The 18,687-nt window shown below is 61.0% G+C and overlaps 1 protein-coding gene across 1 annotated transcript in view; it reads right to left on the reverse strand.

The window, feature by feature from the left end:
* The window catches only part of LOC123830698 (contactin-3-like), an 84,627-nt gene extending 77,151 nt beyond the window's left edge, over window positions 1-7,476 (reverse strand). Inside the window, exons 1-2 of the mRNA XM_045857226.1 lie at window positions 7,353-7,476; window positions 466-592 (exon numbers count right to left, since the gene is read on the reverse strand). Of these exons, the coding sequence (XP_045713182.1) occupies window positions 466-592; window positions 7,353-7,407 (182 nt within the window). The 5' untranslated portion in view covers window positions 7,408-7,476. The remainder of the gene's footprint in view (window positions 1-465; window positions 593-7,352) is intronic.
* Window positions 7,477-18,687: the final 11,211 nt, after the last annotated feature.

Here is an 18,687-nt window from a genome sequence, read left to right on the forward strand (position 1 = left end):
ATAGACATCTGCCTGCTCAAGAATAATGAATAATAAATGGTATAACGAAGAGTGCAGTTTGTTCTGTACTTAACGAACCTTCCTGCACACACCCCAGGAAAACGGTAAGGAAGCAGGTTACACTGCAGGCGGTTTTTCTGAACTGCGATCCCCACGCCCCTGCAGACACGTTCACTTTCTTCCCCACCCCCGCACGGAAGTCCATGTTCACCCGTCAGTGGCAACGTCAGTCAGTGAGAACCACTGTGCGCGGAAGAGACTCTGCCCAGAATCCCTTCGACCCCGAGCCCTTCCTGGGACGTGGAGGAGTCTCTGTGCCCGGGGCCTGGCGTGCATGCGTCAGGTCCGGTGAACACCAGGCGCAACCAGAGCTGTGCGCTGCTTCTCCCCGAAGGCATCGGCGTACGGACTCGAAAGCACCCCAGTCTCCACACCGCCGCGTTCGGAACCCGAGGCTCACTGTACCTGTAGCGAGGGGCGGGGCTGCCCCTTGCTTCGCAGCTCAGAGTGACCCCCTTGTCCTCGGACCCCACGGGCACCGTGCTGCTGCTGGGCTCTCGGACGAACACGGGGCCGTGGAAGGGCCCCTCGCCTGTGGGGGGAAAACAGCCAGAAGTGATCCCGGTCAGTGGAAGGTGGCAAAAAGCTGAGTTCCAGCCCCGGCTGGTGTGGCTCAGCGGATTGAGCACCAGCCTGCAAAACCAAAGGGTCACCAGTTCGATTCCCAGTCAGGGCACATGCCTGGGTTGCGGTTAAGATCTCCACTAGGGGGAGCACGAGAAGCAACCACACATTGATGCTTCTTTCCCTCTCTTTCTCCTTCCCTTCCCCTCTCCCTCCCTCCCTTCCCCCGCTCTAAAAATAAATAAAATCTAAAAAATAAATTAAAATAGTTTTTTAAAAAGCTGCATTCCAGAGCTTCAGAGGAAAGGAGGGACTCGTGTCTGCTCTCAGGTTCCCCTCACCGTCACACGTGCCTTCTTTCCTCCCTGGACGACAGCACCCCAGTTCTCCCTGCCCCCCCCCCCCCACTGCTGCCTCTCGCCCCGATGCGCTGCTACACAGAGCAGGCCCGGGAGCGGCCCCTCCAACCTGCCCGGCTGCCCGTGCGGGATGTGTCAGGGGAAGGGAGGGCAGACGGGGCGTGAGCCCGGGGCAGGCGGCCGGTGAGAGGCGCCGAGACACCAGCCGCCGTGCAGAGGTGGCCGTGCTGGGGGACAGGGAAGAACGGCGGGGAGCTGAAATTCAGGGGTGCTTCCTATCACCGGCATGTCGGTGAGACCTGCGGTACTGACCAGTGGGGAGTCCCTTGCTGTGGCTCGCATGCACGTGTGTGCACATGCGTGTGTATGCACACACGTGTGAGTGTCCTGTGCTCCCCATCTGCCATCCTTCATGTTTCGGCACCTGACACCTGCCCCGGACCAGAGTGGGGGGGGGGGCGTTCCGTTCCTCTCAGCTGACACAGTTCCCAGACACACACACACACACACACACACACACACACACACGGGCGCTTAAACCACTTCTGCGCGACGCGTCTTCAAGGGCGCTCGATACTCAGGCGGCCACCAAATAAATCGGTTTGAATAAGCACTTCCTTTGCAGGCGCCGGGGAGGCAATCAAGAGGCACTTTGGAGACAGCGAGTAGTGTAAAAGCTAAATAAAGTTGTGGGTTTTACTTAACCTTCTCTTCGCTGAGCTCCAACAGCATCTCCAAGACCCGTGGTTCTCTCGTTCCCCAGATGCCTTTTTGGCCGCCACGCAGCGCCTGAGGACCCGGCAGGTGGAGCTGTCACCGACCCACGTCACGGGGACACAACGCACCACGCGTCCGCCCTCCTCCTCTGGCTCCGCACGCACGCTCCGAGCGACCGCCGAGGCCCCCGGGGGAAGCGCAACGCCCTCACGGTTGCGGGTGCTGCCAGGGAGGCGTGCGTCGCGTGGACCCAAAGGTGCCGGGTTCTCGATCAGACGCCGGCGCCGTGTCCACGTCACCGGCGTCCGGGCCGTCACAGGGGCCGCACGGCACAGAGACGCAGGGAAGAGACGGCAGCCTCGGGAGCTCCCGTCAGCAGCTCTCGGCCACAGCCACAGCCACGGCCACGGCCACGGCCACGGCCACCAACACGTCCTCAGGGGCGCCAAGGGAGACGCCAGTGAGTGTGGGAACCAGCGGAAATCGGCTCCGCAGCTACTTCAGGGAGAACCGGGGAAGTCTTTCGTCCCTCACAGCGTCCCACCGTCAGCCCGGGCAGGTGTGGCTCAGGGGGGATGGGCATCGTCCCGCAGAGCCAAAGGCCGCTGGTTCGATTCTCGGTCAGGGCAGGTGCCTGGGTTGCAACCGATTGATGTTTCTCTCTCAGAACGTTTTTTTTTTTAATGTGCGTTTATCGATTCCAGAAAGAAAGGAAGGAAGGAAGGAAGGGAGGGAGAGAGAAAGAAGCATCAATGTGAGAGAATCATCGACCAGTGGCCTCCCACATGCGCCCCAATCAGGGGCAAACCCGCAGCCCAGGCCTGCACCCAGACCACTGCCCTGCCTGTGACCTTCCGTCCCTGGGATGACGCTCCCATCACCCCAGCCACACCGGCCAGGCGCACATTGCTGTGTGTGGGTGACACCGAGAGTCAAATCAATGGTGTGGGACACGAGGAAGAAATAAGCATCCAATCAGAACAGGAGAAAGAAAATTTAAAAAACTGAGGATAGGCTAAGGAGCCTCTGGGGCACCTCCAAACATCCGGATCATAGGGCTGCCAGAAGGAGAAGAGGAAGAGCAAGAAGTGGAAAACTTACTTGAAAAAATAATGGAAGAAAACTTTCTGAATTTGGTGAAGGAAATAGACATGCAAACCAGGAAGCACAGAGAGTCCCAAACAAGGTGAATGCAAAGAGGCCAGCTCCAAGACACATCATAATTAAAATGCCAGAGGTTAAAGATAAAGAGGGCATCTTCAGAGCCAAAAGAAAACAGAAGACAGTTACCTACAAAGGAGTTCCCATCAGACTGTCAGATGATTTCTCCAAAGAAACCTTGCAGGCAAGAAGGGGCTGGAAAGAAGTATTCCGAGTCATGAAAGGCAAGGACCTACATCCAAGATGACTCTATCCAGCAAAGCTACCATTTAGAATGGAAGGGCAGATAAAGTGCTTCCCAGATAAGGCCAAGTTAAAGGAGTTCATCCTCACCAAGCCCTTATTATATGAAATGTTAGAGGGACTTGCCTAAGAAAAAGAAGAAGATCAAAACTATGAACAGCAAAATGACAACAAACTCACAACCATCAACGACTGAACCTAAAAAGCAAACACTAAGCAAACAACTGGAACAGGAACAGAACCACAGAAATGGAGATCACATGGAGGGTTAGCAGCAGGGAGGGGAGAGGGGGGAGGGATGGGGGGAGGATGGGGGAAAGGCACAGGGAAGAAGAAGCATCAATGGTGGGTACAAAGGAGACAGAGGCAGGGTAAGAATAGTGTGGGAGATGGGGAAGCCAGACAACCTTTATGCACGACCCATGGATGTGCACTAAGGGGGGTTGCTGGCGGGAGGGGGTACCAGGTAAAGGGGGGCAAAGGGGGAAAATTGGGACAACTGTAGTAGCATAATCAATAAGATGTATGTTTTCAGAAAAGAGTTTCATGTACCCAGCCGGCCCCACCAGGAGATTAACACTGAAGGCAGTGAGACTCTGACGAGTTTGGGATCTCCACGGGCGTCGATCGAGGACTCGCCCACGTTCACCCGAAAACCGTGCTCCCCGGTCAGAGGTCACGGCCCTGCGGCCACACGGCCTCGGGGAGCGGTGGCTGCTTCTCACACGGAACCTGAAGCCGCCGAGATCTCGCTGGGCCTGGGCTCCTTCCGACAGCAGACGCCACGGAACCTTACAGAACAATGTCTGCTCCACCGACGTCCCAGCCGCCCACGGAAGTGCAGCACGCGCCACACCCATGTGCCCTTGGACGCGCCGGGAGCCACATTACACACGGCTGCAAGGAACAGCGACGTTCCTTCTGAGACTATGTTTACTCGACCAAACGCATCTAAAACAGTGTCAGTTCAACCTTTAGTCATTAGAAGGCTGTCGAGATATTTTAGTTATTTATTTATTATCCTTCATCTTCCTGGAGAGAAGCCTGAGGCTCTGCAGCCACTGTACACGGACGCCACCTCTGAGCTGAGGACCGACAGGCGTGTGTCCACACGTGACCAGGGCCCCCCGCCCCGCCGCCCCCGTAGGGCCGAGGGCACCAAGGCTGCGTGCAACACGGCTGGGCGGTGAGCGGGTAGTTAAGTGGGGAATCCAGCCGCCTCCCTGGGGCCTCGGGGGTGCTCAGCCCAGGCCCACCCGCCCGACCTCACGACCTCATGACCTCACGACCTCACGACCTCACGCCAGGGAAGAAGCTGCCGGAGCGGCGGTGAGCACCGGTGACTAGGGCGCTGGGCGTGGGCACCGCAGACAGAGAGAGACCCTGCGAGGGCGGCAGACCGAGAAAGTCCCAAAGCGCTCAGACTGTCTCCTCGTCTCCGAGACGGACGCAGCCCCCTCCCTGAACGTGTGGGAACCGGAGGGGCCACGCGGAGCTCCCCTGTCCGTTCATCACCTGGTCACCGTCACCAAGGTCACGGCCGTTGCCAGCACTTTCGCCCCCAGGGAAGGCAGGGAACACCACAATTAGCGAGCGTTGGCTTCGTTTACTGGGCCCGTGTCCCGGCTGCTCACCGCCCTACAAGTACGTGAACTGGCCCCGCACACAGAAGTAAGGGTCCCAGCCCCGCCGGGGGGGTGGAATAATTCACGTCGTAATGTGCACCTTTCGCCTGCAAGGCCGTAGGTTGTGCTCGAGTGTGATGTCGTGACGCCACAGAATCACGTGCTCATGACTTCACAATAAAAAGGAGTGTTGTTTGCGCTGGACCCTGTATTTTCTTTCACTTGCCCTTTGTTATGAGATCACCCCTAAATCAGGAACAGATTTTTTAGCTTTAATGCATAAAAAATGACCCAGCGTTGGTTCTCAGAATACCACATGGACAAGCCAGCCTTCTAATCAGACATTTCTGCAGGTCTGGGACAGGGTGGGGAGGGCTGGAGGCAGCCAACTCTCCTGAGCCCCACTAAGAGCCACACGCTGCTCCAGGCTGTAACTACGGAGACGCCCAGTTCACCCAGTCACCCCTGCATAGAGCTCAGCACACGTCAACTAATTCCATTCTCCCTTATCAGCCCTCAGAGCACGTCTCTACCAACATATCCAGAGACTCAAGCTGGCCCTTCCAATGCTTTAGAGATTATACTGATTTATTTTTAGAGAGAGGGGAGGGGAGGGGAGGAAGAAAAAGAGGCAGAGAAACATCCCTGTGAGAGAAACATCAATCAACATGTGGTTGCCTCTCGTATGCACCCCAACAGGGGACCTGGCCCACAACCCAGGCCTGTGCCCTGACCGGGAATCAAACCGGCGACCCTTTGGTTTGCAGGATGACACCCAACCAACTGAGCCAGAGCAGTCAGGGCTGGCCTTTCAATGTTTTAATAAACTATCAATATTTTAGTAAAACAGACACTGCCTTTTCCATAAATTCATTCATACATATGTAAAAGATTTCCCAAAAAATGCTGACAACGGTTCACTTAGTTTGTACACCGTGTAAAATCACAACTCAAAATTTTAAACCTTTCAAAAACGGATCTTTCCCTTTAGCCACACTCCACTTCTTCCTACTTCCAATTAACGGGGGCGTTTGAAGGTTGCGCCCATAAAACCTGAGTCATGAATAATATCATTTTCCTCCTTCTACTACAGAATTCAAGGTTGAGACTTTGTAAATGGAGAAAAGAGCCCTAGGAGAACACATTTTGGAGGGAGAGCTGCACCGGTCTTCCCCCAAAGCCCGCATAGACAGGCACGGATTTCTAGGTAATCACTCCTTCTCTTCTCAGTGCCAGATGCCTAGCCATCAAAGAAAACATTTTAGGAAAGGAACTGAGGTGCCACAGGGAAAAACCTGCTAAAAAACTTTCATTTAAAGGTTGGAGGTTTTCATTTCATTTAAATATTTGAGGGATGTTTACAGTTTGAGATAAGGGCTCGGAAGTCTACCCCCCCCCCACACACGCACGTTTCTGACAATGTGCTTCACCTGACGACGCGTGTGGCCTCCTTACACACCCGGCAGTGTTTGGTCAGTTCCCTTTTTATGAGGAAACTGTGCTTATGTAAGAAGTTGTTCTTCTCAGGAAATAGGCGCTGAAATTTTAAAAAATATTTTATTTATTGTTAGAGAGAGGGGAAGGGAGGGAGGAAGAGTGTGAGAGAAACATCACTGTGTGGTTGCCTCTTGCACGCCCCCTACTGGGGACCTAGCCCACAACCCAGGCATGTGCCCTGGCTGGGAATCGAACCGGCGACCCTTTCGTTCACAGGCCAGCACTCATTCCACTGAGCCTCACCAGCCAGGGCAGATGCTGAATTTTTTAAGGGTGAGAGGCCATGACTTCCGTATCTTTCTTTCAAACAGTTTCACACATCAATCAGTTAATTAATGGAAAAAAATACATCCACATATGTACACAAATAGAACAAATACAGTAAAATGACACAACGGTTCAATCTAAATGGTGCCTATGTAGGTGTTCATTATACTGTTCTTTAAATGTTTTAGATGCTGGAGAATTTTTCCAATAAAAAAAGAAAAACAATAAAGTAAACTCAAAACTACTTAAAAAATTCTTCTCTTATACACGCCTCCAGAAAACAAAACAAAATGAACAAAACGGAAACGCCTCAAATGATTTATTTATAAAAGCTGCTTTTCGTATGGTGGGTGTGTAGAAAATGATCCCTTTTTCTTTCTGTTTCGTTCTAAACGTCAAAATTTCCAAATTAACAAGTAAAAAGCCTGTGCTTATCTTTGTTCCCTTAAATAAGTTATTTGCTTCAAGGGAAGCTGTGTTGTCTTCAAGGTTAGATAGGGAAATATCGGCCTCCTTGAACATTTCTATGCTCCCTTTACTCTAGAGATAAGTTTGAGCTCCTCCTAGAAAAAAGTCATAAATTAATATCCTCAAACTCTGGCAAATGGCTGTAGTCATACGCTGCAGGACATCGGTGATGTGAGAAGCCACTGTATTTGCTACGGAAGTAAGACGGTGTGCCAAAATTAGAAGCTGCAATGAGAAGCTGATAGGCAGAAGAGAGAATTTGAATTTTTTTTCCTGAAAAAAAAATTGTTTTTCTTTGCTGCTGGCAGAGTATTACTTCAACATTTCAAATTATCGACTATATGACTTGAGTACAGTGCTAACCTCGACTCCGAACACAGCTCCTTCTTACCTCCTAGGCAGCCAATGAGGGACAGCAGGACCAACTGTTTCCATGACAACACCATCTTTAACTGCCCGGAGCAAGGACCACTCTCGTCCAGTCTCTGATGAGCAGGATGCTTTGTCTTCGGGAAAATCCCTTAATCTGTCAAAGATACGTACAAGGAAGTTAAGACTTGAAAAATGGGTTGCCTTAAATAATAGATTTTCTTCTTTTCATAAAACTGTAAGTCACTCAAAACCCTAAGTGAAAGGAGTATTTTTTGACGCACGAGAGAAGGTATATGAAACATAAACACTCAAAAAAACACCGTATGTCAGTGGGAGGCAAATGGGAGTGGCTTCGCCAGACCGAAAATGCGCAACGATGCTAAAACAGTAAACACCAAGGCATTAAATATTAACACTCTGGCCAGATAATAAATGCAGCAAATAAACTATAACCTGAAACGCCAACTTTTCTCCTTCTCGCTAAAGACGACACGGTGGCAGAACTCAGAGGGCCCCCCCGCGAGCAGGGTCCGGGAGCACGGCCTGCCGTGGCCCCGACCGACCAACCGACCGAGGGCCCCGGCCAGGCTGGCGGGTTGGAAACGTCGCCACTTCCGACGCTCGGGGCCAGCGCACAGTCAGGCAGCTCCCGGCCACCACGGCCTGAAACTGGCCCAACACGCTCGGGGTGGAGACTCGGGGTGAACACGGCCACCCTGCAGAGGAGGCCGTGTTCCTCCTCTTCTTCCCCTTCGTCCCCCCGACCGACGCAAGCGTGCTGCCGGAGGGGACGGCCTGGGTCGTTTTCTGCGGCCAGTGGACCCCGGTCGTCCTGCCTGCTCCGAGGTCAGCAGGCCAGCGGCACCCTGGCCCCAGGGACCCGCTCCGATGGGGACACCAGAGGAGGGGGGGATCCTCGCCCCGGCGGGAAGGCGCCCTGCCCGGACTCCGCAGCGGCAGTGGGGGCGGGGCCAGGCAAGCTGCTGCAGCACCAGGGAGAGGAACCTCAGCTTTCCCGAGACCGAGGCTCTCAGAAATGGGGTCTGACCTGGGACGTCATGTGTCCAGTGAGCACTGTGTCCCAGTAACCCGTCAAAGTGGAAACAGAGCAACGGCCCCGGGTACGTTGTTAAAATGACAAACTGACCCAGCGGCTCCTGGAGTGACCCTGGGTGTCCACCTGCCATTGAGCGCATGGGGATGGGGGGGCCAGATGCAGGGTTGGCAGCTCTGGCCCCGCCCACAGGACCTGGGCCCAGGGGCCTGCAGCTGGGTCAGCGCGTCCTCCGCCCCGTCCCCGGTGACACGCTGCACGCGTCTCAGTCCAGGTTCCCATCGGTGCACGGGCCGAGACGTGGCCTCCCACGCAGGCAGGCTGCCCAGCAGGCGAGGGAAAGCACGGTCGGGGCCGCGGGAGGTGGGCGGGAAAGGCAGGCGGCCGCGAAGGTTGGACACGCAGCCACCAACCGTGGGGACGCGCACTCCCCCCGGGCAACGCCGGCGGCGTCCGGCACACCAGGCCGGTGACTCGGGCTGGGAAGCTGTTCTCGACGGCGTCGGGTGCCAGGCTCGGAGGGCCGACGGCCGGGTGCTTCCTTCCGTCGGTCCGTGGGGGGCCGCACTGCCCACCCAGTCCCTGCACGGCGGACGGGGCGTGCAGACGCAGCTGCCTCCCTTCACTCCGGCTCCATCGGCGACACGCTCCTGGTCACGAGTGAGAACCGGACCACCCCCGACTCGACGCACAACCGGCGCCGCGTAACCCCCGCCCCTCCTTCTAACCTCGTGTGTGTGTGTGTGCGTGTGTGTGTGTGTGTGGTGGGGAGGGGGCGGCGCTCAGCAGTACCCAGGCTGGCGAGTCCCCCCCCCCGCCTGTCCTGTTCACGGCTGCTCCCCTCCCACCTCCGGGCCGCCCAGACCCCACCCCCACCCCCGGACCCCCAACTAAGGGCTAGCGTTGGACTCAGGGGGGTGCGGACCCCTACTGCGAGGTCAACGTCTGGCAAAGGCCTTGGGACTCGGGTTCAGGGTTCGGGGTTCGGGGCAAGAGCAGAGAGCAGACGCACGGGAGAGACGCGGGGGAAAGGAGGCTGCCGACCCGTGAGGAGCTGGGCCTCACTCACAGGTGCCCGGCTGCGGCCCCGGCCTCGGGGTGAAGCCCTGTGAGGAGCCCCCGCGGTTCTGACCAGGCGTCACGCGACCCGATTCACAGCGGGCATCCCCTTCACACGTGCCATCGCCTGTGCCCACCCCCTTCACACGTGTCATCGCCTGTGCCCACCCCCTTCACACGTGTCATCGCCTGTGCCCACCCCCTTCACACGTGTCATCGCCTGTGCCCATCCCCTTCACACGTGTCATCGCCTGTGCCCATCCCCTTCACACGTGTCATCGCCTGTGCCTACCCCCTTCACACGTGTCATCGCCTGTGCCCACCCCCTTCACACGTGTCATCGCCTGTGCCCATCCCCTTCACACGTGTCATCGCCTGTGCCCACCCCCTTCACACGTGTCATCGCCTGTGCCCACCCCCTTCACACGTGTCATCGCCTGTGTCCATCCCCTTCACACGTGTTATCTATCACCTGTGCCCACCCCCTTCACACGTGTCATCACCTGTGCCGGGCTTAAAGGAGCAAAAAGGAAGCACGCTTTCCAACACGCCTGCTTCACCCTGCCCCCGAATTCGCCGAATCACAGGCGGGAGAACCTTAGGCGGCTGGCCCGGTGGGAGAGGAAAACGCACACACGCGTGTGCTCTAACGTTCTCAGAGAGGCACACACGCATGCGCACTCTGTAAAGTGTGAGGATGGAGAAACGTCTCGTCCAGGAACATTATGGCTAAAAAGCGTGTTGCTCGTTTCTCGTCGGCGCTAAGGAGGGCGCTGGCTCCCTGAACAGTTACAACTTGGCAGGGCTGCCGAGAGCCCTCGCAGAGGGAAGGGCCGTGCGAGAGCCGGTCCCGCTCCCGGAATCGCTGAGCTAAAGAACTGCAGCTGGACCTGGCTGCCGTAGCTCAGTGGATTGAGCGCGGGCTGCGAACCAAAGCGTCGCAGGTTCGATTCCCAGTCAGGGCACATGCCTGGGTTGCAGGCCACGGCCCCCAGCAACCACACATTGATGTTTCTCTCTCTCTTTCTCCCTCCCTTCCCTCTCTAAAAATAAATAAATAAATCTTAAAAAAAAAAAGAACTGCAGACGGAGCCGCCAAAGCCAGACATACACACAGATCAAAACGTCGTCGGCCCAAAAGGAGTGTTCGCTGCTCACGGGAATGTTTTCGGTCCAAGAACACGCGGGTGCCCTTGGGGTGTTCTCGGCTCGGGGACACCTGCATCGAGTGGCTGGAGCTCTGTGGAGCCAGAGCATGATCCTGCCGGCTCCTCCACACGGCCCCCCGGACCCGGGGCAGACTGGACACTGGGCCAGCTGCTCTGGACATCCGCCGAGCCCCCAGACACGCCGGACTCTGGCCCGAGGCCTTGGAGGCTCTCGGTGGCTCCTGGTTTCTGCCCTGAGACCGCCTGTGGCTTGTGCCACCCGCGACCCCAAACTGCCGCGGAGGTCCTAGATGGCGACCCGCGGATGCGCACGGACGGGGCAGGCGTGCGGGCCCCTCCGACTGCGGCCGGGGCAAGCGCTCGGGGCGGGGCCGAGGCTGCTCTGTGTGCGCGGGAAGTGCGGCCCGGAAGTGCCTCCCCCCTTGGCCCCGCTCCCGCCGGACCCGAGCGGCGGGGACCTGCCCAGCGCCCTCCTTTCAGGGACGCGCCCCCCGGCACCTCCACTCGGGAGGGCGACGCATGCGACGCATCGCTCACCTCCAACGGCGACGCCGAGAAACAAACCCCACTCTCAGACAGGCACTGTAGCCGGCACCCGCAACCGGCCCCTGCCCTCCAGCCCCTCCCCCCAAACCCCACGCCCTTGAGCACATTCGAGACTGCGAGTGCAGGGAAACAGGCGGGGATGGGGAACCGCTCCACGCCCCACGCTGTCTGCACTCGGGGTCTCCCAGGACAACTCCAGCCCCCGGCGCGGACGCCACCAGGGCGCCGTGGCACTCATACGGCGGTGAGCCGTGCGCCCCCACTGAGCAGAACTCGGCACGACCCACCCACCGTCTCCATCCTCAACCCCCTCACTCAGGATCCGCCCCTCTCCCGCGGACGCCGCCTGTCCACCCTGCCCGTGTCCTCGAACCCTGGGTCTCCTGCTGGGACGGAACCAGACCGAACGCTGGGCTCCCAGAGTCCGGACGACGCCACGCACGACCCCCACAGGTGACAGGTGTGCGGTGGGGAAGGAGGGGGCCCTGCAGGGAGCCCCTGCGAGGTCACCCTCCCCCCCCCCAGCGGCTCTGGGTCCACAAGACACGGAAGGTCCGTGCTGCCAGCCCCCCCCTCCCTCCCTGTGACCCGCCACGCTCCCCCGCCTTCCACCGGAGGGAGACCGCGCTCGCTCCTCCGCGCTTGCTCCTCCGAATGACATCTTGTGGGACACAGGCACCCGGGCCCTTGCGAGTTCAGTCCCTTTGGAGAGCCCGCCCGATCTCCAAACACACCCAGGCCGACATGGGCTGACACGCTCTGTGATGCATTCTCACCCCCGGCACTTCCCAAAATAAACGGGGAACCGAGCAAACAGACTCCTGTAACCGCAGAGGCCGAGGGGCTTCCTCCGCTGCGTCTCCCACGGGAGGGCCCCGGAGCCCCAGGCTCCGCGAAAGGGACTCACGGCCAGCTCACCAACCACGTCCCCGCCGCCGCAGACCCCGCTGGGGTTCCAGCACAGCCGCGCCGCATCGCTGGGTCTGAGCGTTTTCCACAGAGGGAGACGAGGTCCCAGGGGCCTCCCGACGGCCGGCTCGGGCTGCGTGCCGGTCACGCCCATCGGTCCTGAGCCCCTCCGTCCCCATGTCCGCCCACGAGGGGCTTCTGCTCCAGCCCCCTGTTCTGCTCCGGCCCCCGGTTGTGGATAAAGAGGCTGAGACTCAGATGAGGTGAGGAACCCCCTCCCGGAGGGCGGGCACGGAGGCAGAACCCCAACCTCCCGATGGGTCCGGCACGCCGCAGGCGTCCCCAGGCCCGACCCGCGGGGGACCAGGAAGCGGGACCCGGTGCCCTCCCTGTGTCTCGGGCACCGACTGGCAGCAGGCACGGGGGGAGGGGGGGACAGTGCACAGGTCTCACCGCCGTGTGAGAAAGGAGCGGGCTCTGCGAAGGGCAAGGGCTTCAGCGGGCCCCTCCGAGCGCACCTGCCGGCCACCGGCCTGGGGTCGGAGGGCGCGGCCCCTCCTGGGGCCTGAGTCACGACACCGCAGAGACAGCCTGGGCTACAGAGACAAGGCGCGACACAGCGTGTGAAAGGCGAGACACCCTTCTCTCGGGGACCGGAAACACACCCGTGCACACACGCGTGTGAGCCCGGGAGTGTGGAAGGAAGTGTGGGCAGGAGGGGGGTGTGTGTCTGCGGGGAGGGGGGCGCTCAGGGCCGGGGAACAGAGAGAAGACACTTCCCCTCTGTGCTGGGCATACGTGTCTCTGCAGCGTGCACGCCGACGGAGGGAGAAACGGACACACACGTGTTTACAAAGGAGGAGACCTCGCTGCACTCCGACGTGGCACAGGACGTCGCGGCGAGAGGGGCTGGCAGGGCGGAGACCGGACATGCGGGGGCAGGGACAGCGGCGCTGCAGGGAGGCAAGGCCGGCGTCCCCACCCGCGATTCTGGGTGAAGGGGGGGTCCCTGGCGAGCGCACCCGGGCACCGGGTGCAGAGAGGACATTTATTCTAAAATGCGTCACAAATTGTCCCCTTGGCCCTCACAGCCCTTCCACTCTGAGAGGCGTTCCCACCCGGGATTCTGGAGTGGAGGGGAGGGGTCACAGTGAGGTCACCCCCAAAGGCAGGGCAGGCGCCAGGACAGAGCCCGGGAGACCTGGCTCTGGGCCAGCTCACAGCCCGGCGGCCCAGGGCGGGAGAGAATTCCGGCGACTGCCACCCGGGGTGGGGACGGGTCCTGGGCTGTGTCTGGGGCGGCCGCCCGGGCGAGGTCCAGGGCCACGGCCCCGAGGCAAGCAGGAGACTCTGCTGGTGCACATGAAATCTGTGACATCGCAGTGGGTTCAGTACTGAGCTGAGATAACCGGAATTTCTTCCCACGAATGGTGGTCAAATACAGTGTGAACACCATGAGAGGCGGAATAAGTTGTGGCTAAACGGGGTGTGTGTGTGTGTGTGTGTGTGTGTGTGTGTACATGTACATGCAGGGTAAATACACGTGTGTGCACATGCAGTTGCATCACATCGGGCAGGTGACTCGTTGCTTACGCCCCGTTTGCCCTGACCTTGGCCCCTGGGAGGTGGGGCGGGCGGAGGCACCTGTCTGGCTGGCAGCGGGAGGGCTGCAACCCACGGCTGAGCCGGCGCCCTGGGGTTCAGGACCCGGCGGCCCCCACGGCTGCTTCCGGAAATTAAGTCTGATTGGCACCCTGGCTGGTGGTAAATCACAGGCGTCAATGAGACATCAGCTGCTCATAACACTTATTATTCTGCTTAACTGTGTGCTTAAAAGTTGCTTTTCATCACAATGAATGGAGTGATTCTGACACCTTTGGAAATGCTAATCGAGGCTGTGAATAGTAACCTGCCTGGAATTCACACCTACTAGGAGCCACACCTAGGTGTGTGAGACACCCACTCGCTCAGAAGCGAGACTCTAAATGGAGGCAAACTGTGAATTTATACCCACAGGACGGATTTCAGCTGAGGAGACCGAGAGGAGAAGTGGGGGTCCCCCCCACCGCCCCGTTTCCACGCAGGCGAGCGAGCAGTGGTTCAGGTGAACCCCTTCAACCACGCGGGTGTGGGGGAGGGGCCTCGGGCTGCCTGCCTGTGTGGAACCATCTGGAACAAGCCCAGAATCAAAACCCCCGGGGGGCGTGAGGGCCAGAGGGCGTGTCCGCTCACTCGGCCTGGGGCGCCCCCTCCCCACAGAGCCCACGTGGTGAGTTTCGTGAGAGAGCCCCCCCGTGGTCCCCCTGAGCAAGCAGCCCACTCCCACCCCAACGCCCAAACACCCGTGCAGACCGAACCACGTGTGTCTGCGACCTCGACGCGGCCCCTCCCGAACCGTCCGGCCGAACTCACCTTCCCCGCTCTAGACCCCGACGCGGGCCCCCGGCCACCCTGTGCCCGGGACACACACACACACACACACACACACACTCAACCGTGGGCCCCACGCACTTCGAGACTCTCCCATCTTCTCCTTGGGAGGGTGGGGGTGACCGTGGGGAAAGGGGCCCCCCACCCTCCCAAGGAGGGAGCCCGGGACCCCAGAGGGCCTGCGTGCTGGTCGGCGAGACGGTGCCCCTCCGCCCTCTGAGAGCTCCCGTCCCAGGACCCGATGGGCAGCCCAGGCTCGGGGGGGTCCCCAAGACGGTGCCCCGATGGGGCCTTCGCTGGGCCCTGCACACCGGCTGCCTCGGCCTCCGAGCCCCCCACCCACCGACCCCGAGCGCTGGACAGACGCCCCCTCTGCTGCACCGGCCCCAGGAAGGGCCGGGATGCCGGGCAGAAGGGCCAGCAGGAGAAGCTAAGACCCCAGTGAAGACCCCGAAGCGGCAGAGAAGCCTCATGCCCCCACAGCTGGCCAACTCAGCCGCTGGCCCAGACTCTCCCTCACGCTCCCTGCAGACCTGGGGCGGCGGGGAGGGGGCGGGGAGCCCTGCTCTGCACAGCGGGCTGTTATGCGACACCCCCCCAGCTCCCCCTCGGGAGTAACTTTACGAGGAACGTGCTTCCGGAAGGACTTGGCGATGTGGGGGGGGCCCGAGCCCCAGGCCCCGCCCCCTCCGGCCTCTGCAGACCCTCCAGAGGCAGCCCCGCCCCATGGACCCCCAAACATGTTTCTCAGTGGCAGCACCAACGCACGGCCCCTCCAGGGGCCCCCACATTCCAGACCAACGGAGACCAGTGACCGTCCCCACGAACACGCCGGGTTTTCCGGGCGCATCAGGACGTGAGGGCGTCAGGGGCCGGCAGACGCTGCGGGTCCGTGAGCAGGGCCCGGTGGGGCGGCCCGTGCCACCCACCCCGGACACGGGGACAGCTGCTCCGGGGTTCGAGGCGACAGGTGCTCACTCGTTGTCTGGTTTTCCTGTCGGCGACTCATTCTTTGTTTTTGTTTTTTTTAAAAAAAGGGCTGGCCCTGCCGAACGAGGCCAGCCGTGGCCTGCGGGCGGGGGTTGAGGCCGCTCTGCGCACAGCGAGAGGAGGGACAGGAAATGGGCGGCGCTCACCTCCCGCCCGGCCCCGGCCCACACGCCCCCCGGCTGCCCACGGCCCGGCCCCGCGCGGGCCCCGGCAGACACGGGAGCAATTTGTGCTGCATCGACGAACATGGGGTTTCGGCCCCGGCGGCACGGCTGGCCCCGTCCCCGACCGTCTGGGGGGGCCGGGCAGGGACGCGGCTCCCTCGTCCCTCTGCCTCCTCCTTCCCGGGCGCGGGGCCCAGAGTCGCTGCTGTTGGCTTTCTAAACTCCCACCGCCGTGGTGCTGCGCCGGCGGGGATGCCCACACTCACTGGAGCTGGCCACGCTCCCAGGATGGCGGAGACGCGGCGGCTTCGCCTCCGGGGCTGCGTGTGCCCCGGGCACGGGTTTACCCGCGGGCTCTGCGCTGCCTCCTGACAAGGGAGCGGAGGCAAAGTGCAGCGTTCAAGTTCAAGTTGTCCCCAGAGGAGTTGCTTCCCCAAGCCCTCGGCGCTTCCAAACCCACCGGGGAGACTCGGCCGAGCCCTCGGCTGGAAACACAGGAACAGAGGAGGGGAATGTCCCTGGATCCCCCCCCCCCTGCAGCGGGGCCTGCGGCCGTGAAGGCCGCGGGTGGACAGAGGGCAGCGGCCACCCAGAGTCCTCAGGATGGTCCCCAGGCACGGAGACACGGAAGCCGGGACGGGCGCCCCGGCTGGAAGGACACGTGGCCCCACACACACAGCCCGGGGGCGTGAGGACCAGACACCGTCCTCCCAACGAGGCTCACGCTTGTCCTGTCACAGCCGGGGCCCCTGGGGCACTCTGGGGACCACGGCAGGACAGCTGGGCGGTGGGGAGGGCCTGCCGCCGGAAAACCACCTGCATGGAGTCACAGAAACACGGGAGGCTGGGTCCCTGTGCCGTCTGTGCCGGGGGGGTGGGGATTCCAGCCCGAACGCCGTCTGTCTACAGCGAGGTGTTCGACGGGAATGCGGGGCGACGCCTGCTTGAAAGGATTTCGTGCTGATTGATTAGCCACCATGGTGAGCGCCTGGGTGGGTGGGTTGGGGGGTGAAAGGCTTCTTTCTTTGGCTGCGTGATCACCGCTGTTGCAGCTTCGAAACGGAACGACTGCGGTGTCCACGCACCCGAGAAAACGGACAGCCTGGGCCCCAGCTCCATCCCCCGCCCTCTCCTCCAGAGCCCGGTCGCTCCAGGGGCGGGGGACGCTGTCTCGTCTGCAAAGCCGGCGCCGTAATAATGCGCCGTTTCAGGCAATGAAGGGAAGATGGGGTCTAAATGGGAACGGCAATAAAACCCTCCCGCTCGCTCAGGAGACGCCCCGAGTTGCCGGCGCCTGCCTGCGAGGAGATAATGCTCCTTATCGCTCAGGCATGTTGAAACGCTAAACATCTGATGAGATACCGGGTTTACAGGGTGTGGGGACCCTCACGGCCTGGGTGGGGGACCGCTTCCCTGCAGAACTGCTCCCTGGGGCGGGAGCGGGGCAGGTGAGGAGCAGACGAGACTGCGGACTCTGGCTCGAGAGCACCTCCCGCCAGGGAACCGCTGCGTCTGCAGCCCGTCTGGGCCCGTCGCTGCCCCGTCGCCCCCGCCCCCGCCCCCACCCCCACCCCGGGCCGGGCGTGGGGGGCGTGCTGTCCTGGAGTGGACCGGGAGGCCCCCCGCCCCCGAGAGCGTTCGCAAGGTCACCCCTGGCGCATCAGAAGCTGCTCCGTGACTCTGCAGTGCAGAACCGCCCGGGGTGGTGCTTTCCCCGCGAAAACGACGCCCCACGTTCAGGTCCACTGAACTGTCACCCGTGGTCCCCAGGACGTGGGTCCCACGCGAACGGGCGTGTGTCTAACACAGGACGGTGACAACCAGCTCCAACGGTCGGATGAGTCCTTCTGGGCAGGAGTGTCACTCGGACATTTCAGGATTTAGGTTATCACAACGACCGAGTCGCCGGGTGGTGCTGAGGAAGGAGCCCCGCGCGGCGCTGACAGTGGTCCCCTCACTGAGCAGCTGTCCCGCGTCCACAGCTGCGCTCAGGGACCCGCCCGGAGGCCCAGGTGGACGGACCGGCACCCTTCCTGACGGCACCAACCGCGCTGGCGTCCGGGGTCCCGAAGCAGGTCAGCCTCCAGCTCCGTTCAGGCTGATCCCTGCGGGCGCCTGCTCTCCCCACGGACCCCGTGTCGCCGCCGAGAGCGCCCGCCCGCGCGGCTGGTGGGAAGGCCAGCCGCTGCCCAGCACACGGGGTCGGGGGGGGGGCACCGTGCTCCGGGCCACGGGCGGGGGAGCACGCTCCCCTCAGCAGCGCGTTCTGTCCCTCCCTCGTGAAGACGTCGGTCGGTCACTCACTGTCCAGAGAGCCGGTGGCCATTGTTTGCAGCCAGGTCTTTCATCTGGGCCTCTGGTTTGGGCACGTCCACGGCCGGCTCCCCGTCCAGGCCCTGCCCCGTGGGTGCCCCGACACCCTGTGGGGGGGTCCTCTGCCCGCATTGACTGTGCACAGGCCCCCGGTCCCTCCCATTCCTGGGCGTCCGGCGCCTCGGCCCTCAGACCCCACCGGGCTGAGCCCCTTCCCCTCCGCCAGAGCATCGTGGTGCCCGGGGCCCCGAGCACGGTCCCACCCGCAGCCCCAGGAAAGACCCCCTCCGCTGTGCAGGGTGGCCCCCGGCACGCTCCCCCACCCCAGACCCGGCGGCCTCCTCCCTCCCAGCTCGCACCCCTCACCCCGTCGCCCAGGTCCAGTGTCCCCTGGGAGACGGCGGGGAGGGGCGTGGAGGGGAGTCATCCAGCCGGCACCCGGGTGAGAGCGCCCCCTGTCTTCCGTCTGCGCGCCTCCAGTGGACCCCCGCGTTCTGGTCAACAAACCGGACCCAGCCGGACCGCCGATCGGCACGGCCTCCTCCTCTCCATTTAAAACAGGGAAAAGGTTAATAGTCGACACCACGTCTACCTGAAATAGAACGAGAGAAGCTCGTGGCCCAAACCGGGCCACACACCATTTCTGGAGCTCGGAAAAAAGAATTCCTGGCCGAGCCACAACCGAGGGGGAAGCAATTTCAGAAATCGATAAAAATTGAA

Source organism: Phyllostomus hastatus, unplaced genomic scaffold (genome assembly GCF_019186645.2).
Source record: "Phyllostomus hastatus isolate PE091 unplaced genomic scaffold, TTU_PhHast_1.1 phas_scaffold_129, whole genome shotgun sequence".
Taxonomy (NCBI): Eukaryota; Metazoa; Chordata; class Mammalia; order Chiroptera; family Phyllostomidae; genus Phyllostomus; species Phyllostomus hastatus.